Source organism: Rhincodon typus, chromosome 33, assembly GCF_021869965.1.
Source record: "Rhincodon typus isolate 14 chromosome 33, sRhiTyp1.1, whole genome shotgun sequence".
In the NCBI taxonomy this organism is placed as follows: domain Eukaryota; kingdom Metazoa; phylum Chordata; class Chondrichthyes; order Orectolobiformes; family Rhincodontidae; genus Rhincodon; species Rhincodon typus.
In genome coordinates, this window is record NC_063364.1 from 5972603 (window position 1) to 5994947 (window position 22345).

Consider the following 22345-nt stretch of genomic DNA (forward strand, 5'->3'; position numbering starts at 1 on the left):
ACATAGCTTTAAATTGAGGGGTGATAGATATAGGACAGATGTCAGAGGTAGGTTCTTTACTCAGAGAGTAGTAAGGGCGTGGAATGCCTTGCCTGCAAAAATAGTTGACTCGCCAACTTTAAGGGCATTTAAATGGTCATTGGATAAACATATGGATGATAATAGAATAGTGTAGGTTAGATGGGCTTCAGATTGGTTTCACAGGTCGGCGCAACATCGAGGGCCGAAGGGCCTGTACTGCGCTGTAATGTTCTAAAAAACTCTAAAAATTCTAACACATCTCTATTTCTCTGCTTCTGGTCTCTTGTCATGTTTTCCCTGAACAATCTATTCTCATCCGAAGGATATTTTTGGGCTGCACTAGGTATCCAATCTATGTCAACTGAATTATAAAATGAGAAAGTGGAGAAGTGAAATATTATCTTTTCTGAACATGGAAATTTTACAATTTTAATATATACCAAATTTTCTTTCAAGATTGAAGTGGTATTTTATAAAGAAAATGCTATTACCCATTCCATTTGTAAACTTTGCAACATGATCTACAAACTGATGAGAAACTCAATAGCAAAAACTTACCTAGCACATTGCCAACAGGTACCTCTTCTACATTCTCCAATTCCTTTCCCATGAGCAGGAACAAGTCCTCCACTGTACAACAAGCCAAGTGCGGGATTGACACATCATCATTCAGTGAGCATCCTTCTGGCATCTAGAGAAATATTAATTCAAATAAATACAAAATTTATTTCTCTCAGCATCACTGTATACACCCTTTGCTTGGTAACAACAAAGGATAACAAAATCAATTGGAATATGTTAAATCTGTGCAAGATACATGTCTCAGCATCAATCAGCAAGAAAATTCTCACATCACCGGTTCTGAAATCACGTCATACTATGTTTCTGTTGATCAAGTAATGAATTATAATTCAAAGATCTGAGCATCCATTAGTGTCTATCAGAACATTATGGCTAGCTTTCTGAATATTACACATACTTCTATTTGCTGCAATGAATTAGAAGAAAATAACACATCAAGAGGCTGAGATGGCATTAATAAGCCAATGGCTCTGAGGTTTACAGTACAATCCCAACTTCTTCAGCATGCCACCCTACAACATTCAGCAATCAACGATAGGATCACAGAAACATGGGAGGCAAAATCTGCTGGAATGTTTAATATTACCAAAAGGCTTTCAGGATTTTAAAATTGTTTTCCCATATGCTTTAGTAAACAGTTAAACTTAATGCAGATCTCCATTTCCTTAGTGGCACAGTGGTATGGACATACACAAATAGACACATTCCATCACACCATGTATTGCTGATACTATTTACACCAGATGCTGCTGCTTAATAAGAACTTGTAAGGTTGTTTTCAGTAATTAAGCTAAATTACTAAATGTGCTTTTTCAATTGCTTTAGGGAACATTTGGGTTTGCTGCAACTATATTGAACATGGGCCCCTAACAATTTGAGCCTTTTGTGTAGCAGAAGAATTCCTAAGAATATGGTTTTTGAAAGAGCTGCAGTTTATAGGGGGCTGAGAGTTGCAGTCACTGAAATCGTTGAGGTTTGACGTTTGACGTTCTAATAGCATGGATGAAAGTTTTACAGCAAATGAGCAGAGACAGGTATGTTACAGCAGGTGAACCAGGTAGACTTTGCAAATGGAAAGGACTTTGGGCCGGAAATTCAGCTGAGGTTTGAACCTGGATGCAGACTTTAAGGCACCCTGAGGCAGTGGCCTTCAAGGGAATTAAATCTATGGTAAAGACATGTAATTTTTAGCAGGGGCTGAAGACAGCAAGTTTGGTGTTCTCAATGTTGGAAGAAGGAAGCAGCAACTTACACAAGAGCAAGACAGGCTACATCAGACAAGGAATCTGACAACAGAGAAGTGGTGGAGCTAGAGTTTGGTATGGTCAGATACAAGTGGAAGCTAACACCATCTCTCGAGATAGCAATGCCAAAAAATGGTGTGCAAGTGAACAAAAGGTACCACCAAGATTAGATTTTCTATAACTAAGGAGCAACAACAATGGAGCAATATGAAAATCCATTGCTGAAGACTCTCTGATACAAGTGGATGCAGAAGAGTGACTGAATGCAAGCAGAATCACTGCATTAGATGCAGGAAACGTATGGAGCAGGATTCTGACATATACGTTCACAGAGGTCGAGCAGGAGAGTTAAAGATAATGCACCATATTCACAGAGGTCATCAGTCATGAATGGTTACTGACTTTACAATACTAAGGTAATGGCAGACAACTGATTGTGAAATGTGCTGGGTTTCTCCAATGTGGAAATAGAATGGTAGTTTGTAAGGACAGTGGGATTAAAAGTCAGTATTTTGGGGTGCAGGGGGATGACAGGTATTTTGAAAGGTAGCCGTACGTCAGTACAGAGTACCATTCATAATGTCAACTAGCAACATGGAAGAAAGATCAGGGGCCAGCAGTTTAGTGAGCAATGGATCAGGGGAGCAGGGGGTGAGTCTCACTGGAAAAAATGAGATCAGAAGTGGAAAAGGAGGAGACAGAAAGAAAGTTGGAAAAAGACAGATTTAGGATGGGTGGGAAAGCCGGGAGAAGCCTGGCTTGCAATGAAAGGTTGGATGGGGTTACAAACACAACACAGGCAGCAGAACTGATTCTGGAGTGGCAGCAGGCAGAGTTTAAGAAAATAATTGGCCGTAAGAGAAAAAAAGTCAGGAATTATTTTTCTTTTCTCTAGGATGATCCTGAGTGGTTTTGGCAGAGGAAACTGAGGCTCCATAGCACTTGATGCCATCCACTAGAGCTGAGAAATAATGCAGAAATTAGTTATGCACCAAATCTGAATGTTTGTTCTTTGGGTTCTAGGGAACAAAAAAAAAAGACCTATACGTGGTTGGAGAAGGAATGAGATAACAAGGTGTAGAGCTGGATGAACACAGCAGGCCAAGCAGCATCAGAGGAGCAGGAGGAAGGCTGCTTGGCCTGCTGTATTAATCCAGCTCGACACCTTGTTATCTCAGATTCTCCAGCATCTGCAGTTCCTACTATGTCTGGAGAAGGAATGACTAGGTTTTTCTGGGAACAAGGATATCAAAAAGGAAGCAAAGGAATGATTGAGCAAATCCGTATTTCCCTGATAACTGGAAGATTAAGATTTTCAAAACGTTGTTAATGTGTGTAGACATCACTGGTTAGGCCAGTGTTTATTTCCCATCCCTAATTGCCCTTAAGATGGTAGTGAGCTGCCTTCTTGATCCGTGTAGTTCTTGAGGTCTATGGGCATCTACAGTGTTAATAGGGAGTTTCAGGATTTTGATTCAATGTTAGTGAGGTAAGTTGGCATACTTACAGTACAGAAGTAAATAACTAATGGAGGAAACAGATGGAAGTGGGGTTGGATGTGGGTCCGGAAGGATGCAAGTGGTGAGGGATGAAGGGAAGTGGGCAGAGATGGCCCTGTCAATTGTCAAAACCACAAGAGTGTTGAGGTCGTGGGAGGTGGTGGCTCTGAATTTGACAAGAAGAGCTCATATAATGGGAGGTAATTTGGGAGGACTGTCTTCAAAATAAGAGTTACCATATTTTAAAAAATCTGATGCCAGAGATGTCCATAAATTTAAGGGCTCACTGCCTTTTATTTGGTCTGTCATTTGATGGATGCCATGTTTTATATGCTATAATGAGATGTTTGAATAGTCTGACAAGATTTTTGAGAAGATTTGTAGCTCGGGTTGTAGATGAGGTTGTAGACATGCTCGCCGAGCCGGTGTGTTTGTGCGTTTATAGGAAAGAGCAGCTGAGAAAGAAACAGAAGTCACTGAGGATAAGAAGTCACAGTATAATGGTTGAAAAGGATTTATGATATTTGGGCAAAAATCAGAGGTATGACTTGGGCAAGTTTTAAAGGAGAGTTTAAAGGAATGGAAAAGGTGAAGTGCTCAAACAAAAAGAGATTGCAGAGCAGCAGGGGGAGATGTAAAACTATGACTTTGAGAAAAGGCAGCAAGGTTTTAGTTAGTGGAAAGCATTACTATCCATGAGATGCATTTCAACCAAAATCATCATATCACAGCAATCATCCACATTAAGATCGTGGCTACCATAGTCCAAAGGGATTATGTTAGCTGACATGAACTTAAGTGAAAACAAGTTGGCTACATTAAACAACTGGCAGAACAATGGGTAGGAGAGGAGAGTGGAATAGAGTGGGGTTGCAACTTGCTAGAAAGCAAAGTCAGGTGCTTTGAAGAACCTTCCAGAGAAGATCAGATATTGGAATTGAGTTTATTCAAGGGGAAATGTAGACCGACATTAGCATGTCATACGAATAGTGATCATTTGGAGGAAAGGATGCAGTGCTGTTGTTAAGAAGGGAAAAATTTAAAATGTTAGGAGACAGGGGAGAGGATCTTAATGGGGGAGGGGTTAGAAAGTAAAATGGAAGGACTGATCCTGTACATGTAGCAACAGAGTGCAGATTTGAATGGACATTTTAATAGACAGAAATAAACCAATCTGCAAAGTCTGAGGCTTAAAGTAGGCCCTGATGTAGGGTTACCAAATGGCAAACGCCAGTGAGGACATTTGTTTACTCCAAGCTGTAAATATGCAATGTACTCATCACTATTACCGTACTGGTGCGGCATGCTTTGTAATCTGTCATTTTATTTGGCCATCAACTTTACTCAGGTCAATCTTTCTGATTTTTTAAAAATAAATTTGCTATGAGTTAAAATGTAAATGGGAAAGTCAAAGAAAAACATTCACAGGGTCAAATAACAAGCTACCAAAATGTCACGAGAAATATCAAAAGTGCACAATCATGTAAATATCCAAAGGGCATAATTTTTACAAACACAACTATTTTTCCTGTTGTGAAGTATAGCTGCCCTTTTATTGATGTCGCATACTATCTTAGGTTACTCTGTGCTAGTTAAGAATGTTTGGCTGTTCCTGACATCTCTCTCAACTCAAAATTCTCAAAGCACTAGGCTCAATAAGAAAAAGAATCTCTTTTCCAATGAAGTAGGAGTATAGATAAATGTAATAGCAAACTTTCAAAAACAATAATATTAACAAAACTGAAGGATACTTGTCTTAAGAAATTTTCCTGTTTACTACAAAAAAACTTGTCACAGTTTTGTTTTCACCTGGTCTGCCTCAGGCGTATAACCCCTCAATGGCCGTACAGACTTAATTACTTACAGAAAAATAAAGAACTGTGCATGCTGGAGATCTGAAACAGAAACAGAAATAGCTGGAGAAACTCAGCAGGTCTGGCAGCATCTGTGGACAGAAAGCAAAATCAATGTTTCAGGTCCAGTGACCCTTCTTAAGAACTGATAAAAGCTAGGAATAGGTTGGTATATATGCTGAAAATGGTGGTGGGGTGGTGGGTTGGGGTGGAGGGGAGGGGTGAAGGAGTAAATGATGGCTGGAGATGGAATCCAAAGACAGAACCGCAGTTGTGCAAAGAAATAAATAGTGGTGAACCAGGGAGAAAGAAAAGCTGTTAGTTTGTGAAAATGGGTTGGCTGTGGTAACAGTAGCCTGTGTGATACAATGGCCTGCTGTGTAGGAGTAGGGGGAAGGACATGGTATCATACATTCCCTACAGTGTGGAAGCAGGCCATGTGGCCCATTGAATCCACATTGACCTTCCGAAGAGCAACTCAGCCAACCAATCCTCCTACCCTATACCTATAACCCCTGCATTTCCGATGGCTAATCCATCTAGCCTGCATATCCCTGGACACTACGGACAATTTAGCATGGCCAATCCAACTAACCTACACATTTTTAGATTGTGGGAGGAAACTGGAACACCCGACGGAAAGCCATGCAGACCTGGAAGATGGTGCTTGGGTCCTCAGATTACTGAACTCAGTATTGAGAAGCAGAAAATGAGATGCTGTTCTAGCTTGCAGTGAGTTTTGCTGGTGCAGTTGCAGAAAGCCCAAGGGAGAAACGTTGGCCAGGGAACACTGGTATTTTGAAAAGGCAGGCAACCGGAAGCTCGTGGCTGTTTTTGCAGATAGAAGGTAGGTGTTCCACAAAAAAAGAATCATTTTCAGCCTTTCATGAAACCACAACTTTATAAATGTACCTGTACAAAATCCTTTTACAAATCAAATATGATTTGCCAAACAAAGGACTTAAGTTTTCAGCAAATCATTTGGACAAAGAATTGAACTTCCATGTAGCATAACTTATTGTTTAAATAACAAAAAGAAACACAATGATTATATTAGATAGAATCTTGTTAGACTGAGGTTATAGACATGCTCACCGAGCCGGTGGGTTTGGTTGAAACATTTCATCACTCTGCTAGGTAATATCGTCAGTGTGCCTCCGGAGAAGCATCAGTGTTCTGTCCCACTTGTTATTTATATGCCTCAGTTTCCTGGGGTGTTTGGTATCATTGCCAGTTCTGTTTTTCAGTTTGTACACATGATCTAATCCCATCGGAACTCCGTCAACAAGTGGGACAGAACAGCAATGCTTCACTGGAGGCGCACTGACGATGTTACCTAGCAGGGTGACGAAACATTTGCAACTAAACACATCGGCTCGGCGAGCATGTCGACAACCTCATCCACAACCCGAGCTACAAATCTTCTCGAAAATCTTGATAGACTATTCAAACACCTCAGTATAGCATATAAAACATAACATCTATAAAATGACAGACCAAATAAAATGCGAGCCCTTAAATTTACAGACATCTCAAGAACTGGCATCAGATTTTTTTTTAATATGGTAACTCTTACTTTCAAGACAGTTGCTGCACATACTAGTTACCACAGGAAGACTCACTGATAGCTATAAAGAGCTTTGGGAGGGTTGTCCCACAGATTAGTCAAGCAATAGGCTGGCACTGTCTGTAGGGTATGCTGCCATGAGTATCATGATGCCCAGACACCAACATCACCTTACCTGGATATGGCTTGTCTTACTGAAAGGCCAGAGCCACCAGAAGTGGAGGCACAGGTTATAGAGAAGTCAGGTGCGTACAACAAAGATATATCCCAGTGAGAAAGCAGGATTCTAGCAAAAGGAGAAAGCCAACCATGGTTAACCAGGGAAGTTAAGGACAGTCTCAAACTGGAAGGAAAAACAAACAATGTGGCAAAAATTGGTGCTAAGTCAGATGATTGGAAAAGTTTTAAAATCTAACAAAAGATGAGCCAAGAGAAAATAAAGAGGAAGAAAATAAATTTTGAGAGTAAACTTGTGAGATATATCAAGACTTTTTATATAAAGAGGAAGAAAAAAGCTAACGTGAATATAGGCACCTTAGAGGAGGCGGCTAGGGAAATAATGGGGAGCCAGGAGATGGCAGAGGAGTTGAATAAATACTTTGCATCAGTCTTCAGCGTTTAGGGCTGTAATTGCATTCCAAAATTACTAAATAATCATGAGGCAAAAGGAGGAGATGAAATTTATACAATAACTATTACTATAGATAAAATGCTACGGAAACTAATGGTACTAAAGACCGAAAAGTTCTCTGGACCTGATGGGATGCATTCTAGGATAATAAAGGAAGGATCTCAGAGATAGTAGAAGCACTATCCTTAGATTCTGGTGAAGTCTTGTAGGATTGGAAAACTGCCAATTTAACATATTTATTTAAAAATGAAAGAGACAAAAAATGTAACTAAAGACCAATTACCTTAACATATGTTATTGGGTAAGTATTAGAGTCTATTCTAGAGGATGTGATGGCAGAGTATTTAGAAATCAAATAGTGCCAGCATTGCTTCACAAATAGGAAATCATACCTGACAAATTTATTTCAAGAGGTAACAATCAGGAAAGATAAAAGGAAGCAGTGGATATAACATATTTGGATTTTCAGAGGCCATTTGAGAAGGTACCACATATTAGGCTATTTAATAAGACTACAGCTGGAATACTGCGAACAGTTTTGGCCCCTTATCTAAGAAAAGATATTGGTATTATCATATATCATTTGAAATATGGCACTGGAGGCAGCATAAAGTTCACTAGTTGATTCCAGATATCAAATAATCAAGAGGCAAAAAGAGAAAAGGAAATAAATATAATAACCACATTAGAAAAAGTAGCGGGGAACCTAATGAGGTTCCATTGAACTGATGGTTTGATGGGATGGGATCTGAGGATATTAAACAAGGCAGAAACTGGGCTTTTGGGAGTACCATCCCTCTCCATTACAGGTAAAAACTTGGCCATCAGGAGTGTGAGGTATTCTCAGTGTTGTTGTACATGGCCTATTTCTGGAACTTGCTCCGTTGCAGTCACCCAAATCATCTTCCACTTCATCTGGAGGTCAAAGATGGACAGGGACACCATGTACAAAGCTCCAGATGAGGTGGAGGGGGGAACATGCCCAACATTCCCTCATCCTGATAGCCACCTTTGTGTGCAGCTGCATCAAATTTTGCGTAGACCCTCAGTACACAAACACCATTGTCACTACATACTGAGGTTCTACTTGACTCCACTTTTCCACAGGCTGGGACTGGACTCAGCACCACGAAATACTCTAAGTAGTTGGACTGTTCCATATCACTTGTCCTTTGTGGAGATATGTGCAAAGAAAAACATCTTTGGCCGCAAGTCCATCAGGAAATGGTCAGCACATAGCGTCCTCAAGATCCTGCTGGAAAAGGAGAGGGTCGATCCCATCAAGTCGTTCCCTGAGCAGACTGTCAAAGTCAGTTGGCAGAATACCTCATCACCAGAACTCACCAACAAGCATCAAAATATAGCTGGTGGTGAGAAGGGCACTACCCACAAAATCCCTCATATGCCTGGTCTGCACCACTGCCACTACCCTCGAAGCGGCCACAGGAGTGGGCGGGGGGGATGGTAGAGACTGCCACACGTCTCCTGCTGGATTTTGCCTTTGCAAAGGAAGCCTGGAGAAAGATGCAGTGGTTTTTGTTGAGGTTTGTCCCGAGCAACTCCATGACACAGGATTCTGTGCTCTACAGTCTGCCCACCAAAACAAACATCGACTGCACTTGAAGGACCATCAACTTGGAGAAGAAGCTTGTTGGCCTGCCAGACCGAGTGTTGCAGACTGCCACATTCCAAGGTCCAGGACTCTGTGCTGAAGGACACACTAAAGCTTGGGGCAGTTGCTGCCAAGGCGCAGTGGGGAAAGACCACTGTCTAAAAAGTCTTTCTGACAAAGTTCAATGGGGGTCTGTTCAATGACAGACCCTCCAAGTGCTAAATATATGTAAATAACATGTTGTATAAGTAAGAAGTGTCTTTGAGTTGTTGAAACTGTCTGGAGCGTCAACTCCAATGTTTGTTGTCAATAATGCTAAGACTGTACAGAAGCTAACTGCTCTAGTGACTATGTATATAAAGATATTTTTATGAATAAAGTATATTTTTGAAATAAAAAATGTGCTGGTAGTAATCTTGCAGGAATCCCAGCTTCCCCCTCTGGAAATTTCTGCTCATGTTAGGGAAAGAAAGAAATTTAATTTTATACTTAATTTTTCATAATATCAGGATGTCCCAAAATGGAAATGAAGTCACTGTTAAAGATAAGGAATAATCCAACATCACAATGGACAACACACTACATTTGCAATAAACGCTTTAGTGTCCTGAGGAAGTGAAAAGCACTCTAGAAAATTAAGTCTTTACTTACAACACAATTTTGTGCAGAAAGATCCCACAAACAGCAATGGATGGAACATGAATGCTTCTTCAAATTGCACTGTACAATTTTTCATACATGCCTGCGATGGCAGATAAAGCCATGGTTTAATGCCTCATTTCTGTTAATGTAGTGCTTCCCAAGAGCTGCACTGAAATGCAATATGTGTTTAAATCTCTAGTGAGGCACTAGAACCACATTCTGACTGACAGGCTTGAATGAAACCAAGCAGCAAACCTTTAGCTCAATGTCAATACAGTGTGGAGCTGGAGGAACACAGCAGGCCAGGCAGCTACGAGGAGCAGGAAAATTGACGTTTCAGGTCAGGGACCCTTCTTCAGAAACCCATTTCTTAAAAAGACCCGAAATGTCAACTTTCCTGCTCCTCTGATGCTGCCTGGCCTGCTGTGTTCCTCCAGCTCCACACTGTACTGACTCTGACTCCAGCACCTACAGTTCTTGCTACCTTTTAGCTCAATGTCACAACATTGGCTGCCACTTTTCAGATTTTCTGTTCATTTTAATTGGGAGGGATTTTTGTTTCAAGTTACAACATGGCTTTGAAACAAAACCAAATTCAAGATTCTATATAGCATTTGCCTTTTGTATTCTAAATGAAGCAAAGGGGCTGGAGTAACTTGAACAAAAGGGTACTGGAATCTCCTGTATGCACTTGAATGGAAACTATTACCCTTATCAAATCAAGGCAAATAAATCACATTCATACATAAGGAGCTGAATTTCACAAGGGGAGTCAGCACCTTGTTATTTCAAAAGGTGCCAAGCTGGAACCTGAAAAACAAATTTGATGCAGGTTGTCTCCTAACTGGCCACCTGAGAACCCCATGTGCGAGGAGAGGGATGACAGCTGTGAATCCTCCACAGTGCCTTCGGGTAAGTTAACTGCTGCTGAAATGTGCAGGAACCTTTTCAGCCAGGAAGCGTTAATGAAGAAGTTAAATATCGAACTATGTTTAATCACATGTAATCTGTATAGTAAACCAGCTGCTTGACATTAATCTCCAAGGCCTTATCTCAATAAAACATTAATAAACCTGCCTTTAGAAGATAGAAGCACTTATTGGACATGAGAGATTACAGTATTTGGTTGTTTGGACTTGAGGCGTTAACGTACTATTGTGATATTCAGTAAAAAAAATAAACTTCTGATCATAAAGGGCATTTGATTCATTCAAGAAGCCATAATTAAAGGAGTGCAGATAGTTTGGAAGGTTGAAGGAAATTACAGTGATAGGAAAACATCAGGCATACAGGGATTCATACGAGACTGGAATTGAAACCTTGTATAAACAGGAGCCAATATAAGTCAGTGAGCATAAGAATGATGGGTGAAGAGGATCTGGTCAAGTTAGGACTGTTTACAATGATTGTTGAATGACCATTACTTTATGGAGCGTAGAATGTGAGTGGACAGACAGCAGTATGTTAGAATAGTCAAGTTCAGGCAAAACATAGGCACAGTTAGGGATTTGAGACGACGCAGATGATCTGAAGCAGGGGTGGAGTCAGACAATTTTACAGAGGTGGAAATAAATGGTCTCAGTCACAGCGTGACTGTAGTTGAAAGCTCATCTCAGAGCCAAATCTAACATTAAGGTTACAATCTGGCCAGTTCAGCCGCATACAGTAGCCAGGGAGAGGGATGGAGACAGTAGTTAGGGAACAAAGCTTATACCACAGTCCGAAGACAATCCTTCAGTCTACCCAAAATTTAGCTGAGAGGAAATTTTCCCTCATTTGGTCCTCGAGGTCATACAAGCAAGCTGACAATTTAGACATAATGGAGGGGTAAAGTAGCTCTGGGTGCCATCAACATATATATGAAAACTGATATTGTATTTTCACACAATGTCGATGAGGGGAAGCATTTAGACAAGAAATAGGGGTGATCCAAGAACAGATCCTTGGCACAGGTCTAATGGTATGTGAGTGGGAAGAAAAGCCATTAAGCCATTCAAAGAGACACTTTGAATATGATCAGATAAGTTAAGCGCACAAGCAGGCGAGAGCAGTCCCACTCAGCTGGATGACAACTGAGAGACGTTGAAGGATTGATACTGTGATCAACATGTCTAAAGCTGCTAACAGGTTATGATGGACAAGAGGGTTAGCTTGCTTTTGTTGCCATCATACTGGACGTCATTTGCGCTTTTGATAAATACACTAGAACCTCAGTGTTCACTTAGTGGTTATTTTCCATCCTGACTAGATTTAATGTCCCATCTGTTATTAGACTCTGTCATATACTGCATTAAAAGCAGTCAACAATTATCACTATAAAACCATGTTACTTGCACAATGACTTTTTAGTTAGCTGTTGAGTGTTCATTTTATACCACTGGGATTATGAAAACTGTACTGATTAGAATCACTCCAACTTTCTGAAGGAGCTTTCTAGCTACCTCACCTTTTTGAGTTGGTGCATAAAAAGGAATCATGAGTTCCTATTCATTGTTGTGATTTATTTCTATCAGTATTATCATTGCCACTTCGCCCTTTCTAGCTGTTGCTGGTGTTGTTGATCCTGAAAATCCTGGCATTAATGGGTGGCAGCAGATTTTGTTCCATCAGAGTTTCTTTTCGACAGCCTTAAAGTTTCAGGGCAATCAGAAAGTTAACTCTCAACTGACTGGATTTCCGACCAACACTTCCACAGTTGAAATATCAGCATCTCCCAGCAATATGCTTCCTCAATGGAAAATTTGCCAACAGCACCCATCTGACCATTTCAACAGCCAGGAACCCTTCTTGTCCACATTTTGCTGTAAGGGAGGGAGTTTCAGAATTCTGACCAAGCAAAATGGAATGATGACAATATAGAATAAAACAGCATGTGTAATATATATTTTGTGTTTAAAGTAATGGCCATGATTCTGCAATGCTAGTCATACCAATTAGTTGTACTTCTTCTTAAACCCTCAATATTATTTTTTATACATTTATATCAGTTACAAATATTCCTTACATTTATTTTCAGTCACATCCACAATTCTAAATCTAGGTACAATGCTGCATGCAATTCTGGTCGCCTTGCTATAGGAAGGATGTTGTTAAACTACAGAGGATAGAGAAAAAAATTTACAAGATGTCGCCAAGGCTAAAGGGTTTGATTTATAAGAAGAGGTTGGATAGGCTGAGACTTTTATCCCTGGAGCAGAGTTTGAGGGTGGCCTTACTGAGGTTTACAAATTCAAGAGGGACACAGATAAGGTGACTAGCCAAGGTCTTTTTCCAAGGGTGGGGTAGTCCAAAACTAGACGGCATAGGTTTTAGGTGAGAGGGGAAAGAGGGTGGTGCGTGTATGGAATGAGCTGCAAGAGAAAGTGGTAAAGGTGAGTATATTTTCAACATTTAAAAGACATTTGCACAGCTACATAGTTAGGAAAGGCTTAGAGGGATATGGGCTAAAAACAAGCAAATGGGACTAATTCAGTTTAGGATACCTGGCCAGCATGGAGGAGTCGCACCAAAGGGTCTGTTTCCGTGCTGTATGACTCTAAATGTTTCCCTGATAATGTTCATGTTATACACAAAAAGCATTTCACTCATTTCATTAGAACAGATCATCCTGCCATTCAAAAGGTTTCCTAGCTTTTGAAAGTCATTTTCAAGACACAACCTTATTCAGTACTCATCAGAATGAACTATTCTGCTTTCTCGTCTTATCTTTATAAATCACAACTCCTCAGAAATTCTGCTGCAACTGGTACATAAAGTAAACAGTATTCAAGAACCTTGTGATCTAGATTCAGAAAGAAAGCATGAAAGTGATGGCAACAGAAATGCACCACGTTATAATATTGAATTTTCTCAGCAAACTACCACAACTTCCTGTAAAATTATATATTTTCATAACAGCTACCACTATTTTCTTTTTCCCCTTTTCCCTCAGCTTTCCTCTCTCTTTTAGAAAGCAGCACAAACAGTTTTTGCATCATCTCCTCTGCACATGATTTTAATGGTTTGTTCAAGTTAGCCCAGTGGTCCCATCCTCAGTCATATCACTTTACCTCAATGTGATCATTCAGTTTGCTTCCTTTACATATCATGTGCATGCCTGATGGAATAATCTGAAAGTAGTCGTTAAATAAAAGATACATTTCTATTAATTATTTAACAAAGATCAACAACTTAGAAATTTACACATACCAGACCCTAGTCGTAACATGAAAAATCTTTTGTGTTCTTCAAATACTCTGCACATGGTAAATAGTCCAAGTTAAATTCCATGCTAATCACATATTTGAACACTAAAAGCTATATAAGCAAGTTTCCTATCTATCTGTATGAGCAACCTGAACATATATGAATTACTGATATGAAATCAATCTAACCAGCTTCATTTGTTTACTACACAAGGAAATAGTGCTTGGTAACCACAATGTTTTGACATTGCCAGCACAACACCTTGTGTGAGATGCCACATTGAGGTAATCATTTCTTATGGTTTGCTTCCTTCCTGGAACAAAGGGTCTGTTGTATTAACCGTTCTGAAAATCAGAGCTTTTCAACAATATATTGCTGAAAAAGGAACAGATTGCTTGTTAAATTGCATAGTAAATCACTTATATAAATCCATGTCCACATTTAAAATTGCTCTCTTCAACAAATAGCCATTGTATCTCTTAGCACCACAATTTTGAGACAGAATTTCCTCTAATTTTGAAACAAAAGTAACAAATTTATATATACACACCTTGGTTAAAGCTTCAGAAGGATCGTACTTTGGTCCTAGCACAAACAATTTCTGCCCTCTACGAATTGTTCCACTATATACTCTAGCGAATGCAATGAAGCACTCTTTCTGTTGACTCTCCTCTCTGCAAGTAGTCAGATCTGCCAGCTCCATTGGACTCTCTGCATGCATGCCTTAAGTGGAAAGAAAAATAAAGCAAATAAATCTCTATCTTATGATTATATCAAACAAATGTTATGAAATACAAGCTGAAATCCTGAGTAATTCATAACGTTACAAGATGATGGGTGAATGCAATATATATTTGTTTCTTTGCTGTTTTATGAATTAATCAAATTTATTCCTCCAAAGTTTAAGAAAAGCATAAGATTCTATAGAAATGCTTTAATGAATAAATAAAAAATGACTAATGAAGTAAAAAGTTACAGTTATTCTTTTTGCAGAACATTTGAAGAAAATAGATGATTTGCCGTGGTGGGCATAGTCACATTTAATGCCACAGTGGCTCTGCACATGTTTTAATGATCGTTTATTATTAAATTGAATGGCAACTGTCTAATTACAGTTTCCATCTCACATCACCAGTACAGCTGTTGTATCTTCAATAGCCATCCAACAGTGTTACTGTAATGCTTCCATAACCCATTCCAACCAGAGAGAAACTTACAATCACATGATGTACACAATTAAATATGTTTGTAGAAAAGAGCAATCGCTTCAAATAGTCGACAAATGAGACGGGTATAATCAGCTTTGCAAGTAGTGTGTAAACTGCCAAATGATTAAAGAGGAGTTAATCACGGGGTGGGGGAGGTGGTGAATTCCAAGGTCATTCATAAGTAATTATGTAGTGGTAAATCTGGTATCAGTAAAGCTGATCAACTTTTCATGATAGACTGCCAACACTTAATCAATCAACACCAACTAATGGGTCTCAGAACCAGCTAGCCACCTACAAGTGGAACTGGATAATTAAATCTACTGCCAAAAAGTGCCCTAAATACACAGGATTGGATTTTAGCAGCACCATGCCAGCCAGGAAAGAAAATAAAATCAAATAAACCTGCTCATAAAACATTTCATAGCACTTGAGGAAGTGTGTGATATGCTGCTTAATAATAACTGCATCGACTACTTCCTTAAGAAACAGTATTTCCTCAGTCCTCTTGTCAGCAGTATGTCAGATCTACTAAACAGTTATTTAAAAAAAACTACAGATGCTAATAATATTGCTTATGAAATCCTAAAGTATAGATTTGCTTCCACTTTGCTAAATTGTTATTACACAAGATCATCAAAGGAGAGATGCAAAAATACTTCATGTGAAGGTCTGCTGCTAAAATGAAACAGTATACTTTGAGAGGAAAAAAAGGATTGCACTTTTGTGCTAGAAGAAATACCAAAGACAACAATGAGAGTTTTTACCTTTTATACTTGCACTCACTGGGGAGATCTCAAGAGTCTTCTCAGGTGGGTTTTGTTCCAACTTCTGCATCTGATTTATAAGCTTTTCTGCATGCCTTTTTCTGGCCTGCTCCCGCCGCTGAGCTATCTCTGCTTGACTCAAGGGTCTTCACGAAAAAAAAGAACAGATTTAAAACATATTATTTTTATTTTACTTCATATTTGATTATGCTGTGAATTGGGAAAAGGACCACTTTATAACAAAGGACTGAGGAAGAAATATGAATATGAAATGAGATTCAGCCAGCAACAAGTACCTGATTGGTGTGTGGAATTATGACCAGTTATGGATGTCAAAGGTTGTTAGCCTGACCACAACTATCTGTTTGGTTCCTGGGCAGCTGAACAGCTTGTGGGTTTAAACACATCAGTTAGAAGCCCTCAGAACTCTTGAAGGACAGGCAATTGACATCCCCTCTAAGCTTCGTGGCCACATAGCCAAGGGGAAGCATTGTGCATGTCAAATAGTGTCAATGCATGGCTTCTGGAAACTGCTGCCACAAGCACAGACCTCGAAGGTCTGCACATTACAGAATGCAAATTGGAGAATGTGTATGTCTCTCTCACGAGTAAAGTAGGTAAAGGTAAAGAAAACAAGTTCTTTTCTTGCACATTACTGCAAACTGCTTCTTTTAACCAATAAGTCAGAGACTTTATAATTTGCGAAACAGTTGTTATGTCTCCTGTGAAAGATCACAAATCTGAAGGACTTGGGGAAAGAGAAGGAACACTCCATTGAACCACTTTCCCAGTCCTTTTCTCCTGCATCACTCATAATGCCATCTTTTTTGTCTGCCTCTATATGCATATGGGATGTGGGGAGTGGGGGTTGGTTTAGAGAGGGGTTAGATTTTTAACTCATTGAGTTATACGCTGAAAGTTCATAATTGTTTACCTCTGGTTAGAATCTATTTGTGAAAAAGTGAGCTCAAGTTAAATATAGAAAATCAGCCCACATTTTCTGATGGCCTGAATCTATCAGGCAAGTGCACTGGGGGCTCTGTATACCCTCAATTTTTTAACATTTGTGATGACTACAGGAATAGCGGAGCTTGATTTCAAACACACTCCCCCAATGAGGCACGACAAACACATTTACATAGCATACCTTTCCTTTATCAGAACTATTCAATCTGCTATTATCAAGTCAAGATCAAAAACCTTTCATCTATATCTCCCTTTCTAAAGTTGTTCCAAAGCACTTCACGGTCAATGAAGTCACTCTGTAGGTTAATGTAACAGCCAATTTTTACACAGTAATGTTACCCAGGCAAGCATGAGATAGATCACCTGAACAAAAAGATAGGTCTTGATTTAGCAAATTCGCCTATAAGATAGCATCTGTAACAGTACAGCTTTCTCAGTTTTATTACCTAAATATCAGTCAATTGTTCAGGTCAGAGTGGAGGCTTAAACTACATTCCCCAAATCAAAGTATGCCTAGGATGGCATACATAGTTTTACTCATATGAAAGATTGAATGTATTTTTTTCATCAAAAAAGTTTGTTTATGATCAAATGCAATTTTTCTAAACTTGCATTGAGATAGAAATGTTAGAAATGTCACTTTTCTCTAGACTGGTAATGGTATGATGTTTCATAATTTGCAAAGAACATTGTTAGTTTGTTTACAAGTCCATAAGCACAGGAGCAGAAATAAGCCATTCAGCCCATCGAGTCTGCTTTGCCATTCAACAAGATCATGGATGATCTGATAATCCTCAATTCCACTTTCCCGACTTTTACACTTACTCTCAGTTCCCTTCCTGATTAAAAATCTATCTCAGCTTCGAATGCACTTAATGAAATAACTTCAACAGCCCGCTGCAGTAAAGAATACCACAGATTTACTGCTCTGAGAGAAATTCCTCCTCATTCTTGTCTTAAATGGGTGATACCTTACTCTAACATTATGCTCTCTGGTTTTAGTCTCTCCCACAACAGGAAACAACTTCTCAACTTCTGTCTAACCCTAACCCCAAGTATCTTATATGTTTCAATAAAGAAGCCTCTCATTCTTCTAAATTTGCTTGAGCATCTACTCAACCACTCTTCACAAGAGAACCAACCTAGTGAACCTTTAATCGACAGCCACCAATGCCAGCATATTTATCCTTTAATAAAGGCATAAAAATATTGATCACAATATTCCAGCTGTGATTATTTCTAGTCCTTGTTCAGTTTCACCTAAATGCCCCGATTCTTATATTCCACTCACTTTGAAATAAAGACGAACATTCCATTTGCCTTCCCTATGACCTGAATTTGTATGATATCTTTTTAATGTTTCATGCACGAGGACTCCCAAATGCCTCTGTACAATGCAACAAAACAGTCGTTCTCCATTTAAATAATATTCAACTCCTCTATTCTTCCCAAAGTGCACAAACTTATGTTTTCCAGCAGCCAAAATTTTCACTACTCACTTTATCCCTCTGTAGATTCTATGTGTCATCCTCATCATTTGCCTTTCCCATGCTAATATACTATGATCAACATCATGGGCTCTCACCTTACATGACATATCTTATTGACTGCCTTTTAGAAATCTAGGTATACTACATCGACCGGTTCCCTTTTATCTATCCTGTTTGTTACCATAAGACACAGTCAAAGACAATTTCTTCAAAAACAGTTTCACGCAAAACAAATTAGTAAATATTCACGTCCAAGAACATTGGCACTTTACATACAAAAATTACAGATAAAGAGGAAACAGACATGGAGTTCAAATAGGTAAAATGTCTAAGCAGATAGAGTCAAGGAGACGTACAGCACAGAAACAGGCCCAAGAGTTGAACTCATCCAGGCCGACCAGATATCTTAAATTAATCTTGTCCCATTTGCCAGCATTTGGCCCATATCCCTCTAAACTCTTGATGAACGTAGAACATAGAACTTAGTACGGTACAGCATAGTACAGGGCCTCTGGCCCACGATGTTGTGCCAACCTATTATCCTACTAAGATCAAAGTACCCTGCATACCCTACATTTTACTGTCCTCCATGTGCCTAACCAAGAGTCACTTAAAAGTTTTTAAAGTATCTGACCTCACTACCATTGCCAGCAGCGCATTCCACACACCCACCACTCTCTGTGTGAAGAACCTACCTCTGACATCTCCTCCATACCTTCCTCCAATCACCTTAAAATTATGCCCCCTCGTAATAGTCATTTCCGCCCTGGGAAAAAGTCTCTGGCTATACACTCTATCTACGCCTCTCATCATCCTGTACACCTCTATCAAGCCACCTCTCATCCTTCTTCGCTCCAATAAAAAAAGCCCTAGCTCCCTCAACCTTTCCTCATAAGACCTGCCCTCCAGTCCAGGCAGCATCCTGGTAAATCTCCTCTGCACCCTCTCTAAAACTTCCACATCTTTCCTATAATGAGGTGACCAGAACTGAACTCAATATTCCAAGTGTGGTCTAATCAGGGTTTTATAGAGTTGTAGCACAACCTCGCGGCTCTTAAACTCAATTCCCCTGTCAATGAAAGCCAACACACCATACGCCTTCTTTACAACCCTGTCAACTTGGGTAGCAACTTTGAGGGATCTATGGACGTGGACCCCAAGATCCCTCTGTTACTCCACACTGCCAAGAATCCTGCCATTAACCCTGTATTCTGCATTAAAATTTGATCTTCCAAAATGAATCACTTCCCACTTTTCTGGGTTGAATTCCATCTGCCACTTCTTTGCCCAGCTCTGCATCCTGTCAGTGTTCCATTGCAGCCGACAGCAGCCCTCCAGGCTGTCCACAACTCCACCAACCTTCGTGTCATCGACAAACTGACTAACCCACCCTTCCACTTCCTCATCCAAGTCATTTATAAAGATCACAAAGAGCAGAGGTCCCAGAACCGATCCCTGCGGAACACCACTGGTGACCGAGCTCCAGGCTGAATACTTTCCACCTACTACCACCCTCTGTCTTCTATTAGACAGCCAGTTTTGTATCCAGACAGCCAAATTTCCCTGAATCCCATGCCTTCTTACTTTCTGAATGAGCCTACCTTGTGGAACCTTATCAAATGCCTTGTTAAAATCCATATACACCATATCCACTGCTCTGCCTTCATCAATGTGTTTTGTCACATCCTCAAAGAATTCAGTAAGACTTGTGAGGCATGACCTGCCCCTCACAAAGCCATGCTGACTATTTCTAATCAAACCAAGCTTTTCCAAAAAATCATAAATACAATCTCTCAGAATCTTCTCCAAAAAATTGCCCACCACAGAAGTAAGACTGACCGGTCTGTAATTCCCAGGATTATCCCTATTCCCTTTCTTGAACAAGGGAATGACATTTGCCATCTTCCAATCATCTGGTACTACTCCAGTGGACAGTGAGGATGCAAAGATCATAGCCAAAGGGGCAGCGATCTCTTCCCTCGCTTCCTGTGGTAACCTTGGGTATATCCCGTCTGGCCCAGGGGACTTATCTATCCTCATGTTTTTAATGCTAGGTTAAAAGCCTCACTTCTTAAGCAATTTTTAAATACTGATTCAATATAGCTGGAGTTCGGACCCACAGGGGTTTTTTTTTTTAAAATAATCATGCATTTAAACAGCAACACTGTTCCAACCCCTTCCTGTTGAAAACAGACTCTACTTCAGTGAAATGTAAACTCCTGTATGTAAAACTTTATTTGAAAAATATGATCAAATTCTAAACACTGTGATCAACAGCTTCAGTTGGAAGAAACATCTAAATTTATGAAACACGTATTTTTATCACAGAATGATATTCACAAAATGAACAATGCTAGTCTGAAACTGAGCATTTGGGAATATTTAGTGTTTGATTTCTAAGAGTGGTACTCTCAAAATCTAAGTTTTCCTCAATGGCAATTCATCCCACATCAGTTTAATAATTAAGCAAGAGTGTCCTACAGGAGACTTAAATAATTTTTTACCAGGGAGCTTCAAATGCAGGTTGACATACAACAGGTTAACTTTTCCTTCCAAATTCTCAGATTCCCTTTTGTACCAAAGGCATCAACTCCTTGCTAAAGAATGGTTCACTTGCAGTCCACAATGTTGGGAGGTTATTTTCCCATACACAGGGTAATACCTACCCTCAGTAGTATGCCAAATCTTATTATAAACATGCATATTTCCAGTAAAGTGGCTGGACAGCAATCAGTACATCTCAGCCGATTTTTCTCTCTTCCTAATTCGAGTACAAAGGTAAACAGTACACCTAGTGTCCTAAATGAGATCAGCCCTCTCTACACATTGTTCTGAACTGTATAGCTCAGTTACTGGCTAAACAAATTCTCTGAGGCTTGGTGGTCATGCAAAGGGAGTCACAGAGTTATACAGCATGAAAACAGACCCTTCGGTCCAACTCTTCTGCACCGACCAGATATCCTAAACTGATCTAGTTCAATTTGCCAGCATTTGGCCCATACCCCTTCCTATTCATGTACTATCCAGATGCCTTTTAGACATTGTAATGGTAACCATCTCCACCACCTCCTCTAACAGCCTCCACACATACATCACCTTCCGCGTGAAAGAGTTGCCCCTCAGGTCCCTTTTAAATCTTTCCCCTCTCACCATAAACCTATGCCGTCTTTTAATGAACCAGATAGGTTTTCATGGCAATCATACATTTCCACGGCTGCCATTACTGATGCAAGATTCCATATTTATTCAATTCATTTCATTTAAATTCACCAGCTGCCAGAACAGAAGTTGAATCCATATTTCTAGATCATCAGTTCAATCGCTTAATGCTACTGTCTCCTTATTTGCTGCAATAGGGACATTGTGGTCAGCTACAGAGTAATTACACTCTCAATACTAAATAAATTGCAAATTTGTAAGCTTTGCTTACTATGAACTTCACTACAACAGATAAGTTGATTGAATAATGTTGTTGGACAAGTTTATTTTTCTGAACAGCAGTGCAACAATAAATGTTAAAACATTTAGTAATGAGCAAGACTTTGAAAAACAGCCAAAAATATACGGTTCAAATTCAAGACTTCTTATCATTCAATCATTTTCTGAATTCACACTAAAACATTCCAGTTGAGATGACATTTAGTGGACATACAGATCACTGAAAGTTAATTTTCCAACTGAAGCCCATAGACACACAAAAAGATATGTATTTGTCCTAATTACTACAATCTAACACACCTGATGTAACAAGGTAGTTATTAAAATAATTTCTTATCCTCCAGTACCAGAATTTGGAGGAGTGGCTAAGCTCAGCCTAATACTTTATGACTTTAGATTTTATTTTTTACGTACAAACTGTTCTTAAATATAATAGCTTGTGATTTGGAGAAAGCTATTACAAAAAAATGTTTGTTTTGTACCATCCTCTATTTCTGAAGTCCACATATTGTGTGGTATTCTAATTTGTATCTAAGGAAGACAACAAGCAGCTGAATGAATTGACAGAACTGACAGCATTATCTCATAGCTCATTTTACCAGTAGTAGTGCAGAAATTATAAACAAAATATTCTGAGATT

General features: G+C 39.4%; 1 protein-coding gene across 2 annotated transcripts in view; it reads right to left on the reverse strand.

Annotated features, from left to right (window-relative positions):
* The window catches only part of efl1 (elongation factor like GTPase 1), a 242269-nt gene that overhangs the window by 122038 nt on the left and 97886 nt on the right, over positions 1-22345 (reverse strand). For both annotated transcript variants that reach the window (XM_048616009.1, XM_048616010.1), the window contains exons 13-15: positions 15812-15957; positions 14387-14559; positions 580-712 (exon numbers count right to left, since the gene is read on the reverse strand). In XM_048616009.1, the coding sequence (XP_048471966.1) occupies positions 580-712; positions 14387-14559; positions 15812-15957 (452 nt within the window). The remainder of the gene's footprint in view (positions 1-579; positions 713-14386; positions 14560-15811; positions 15958-22345) is intronic.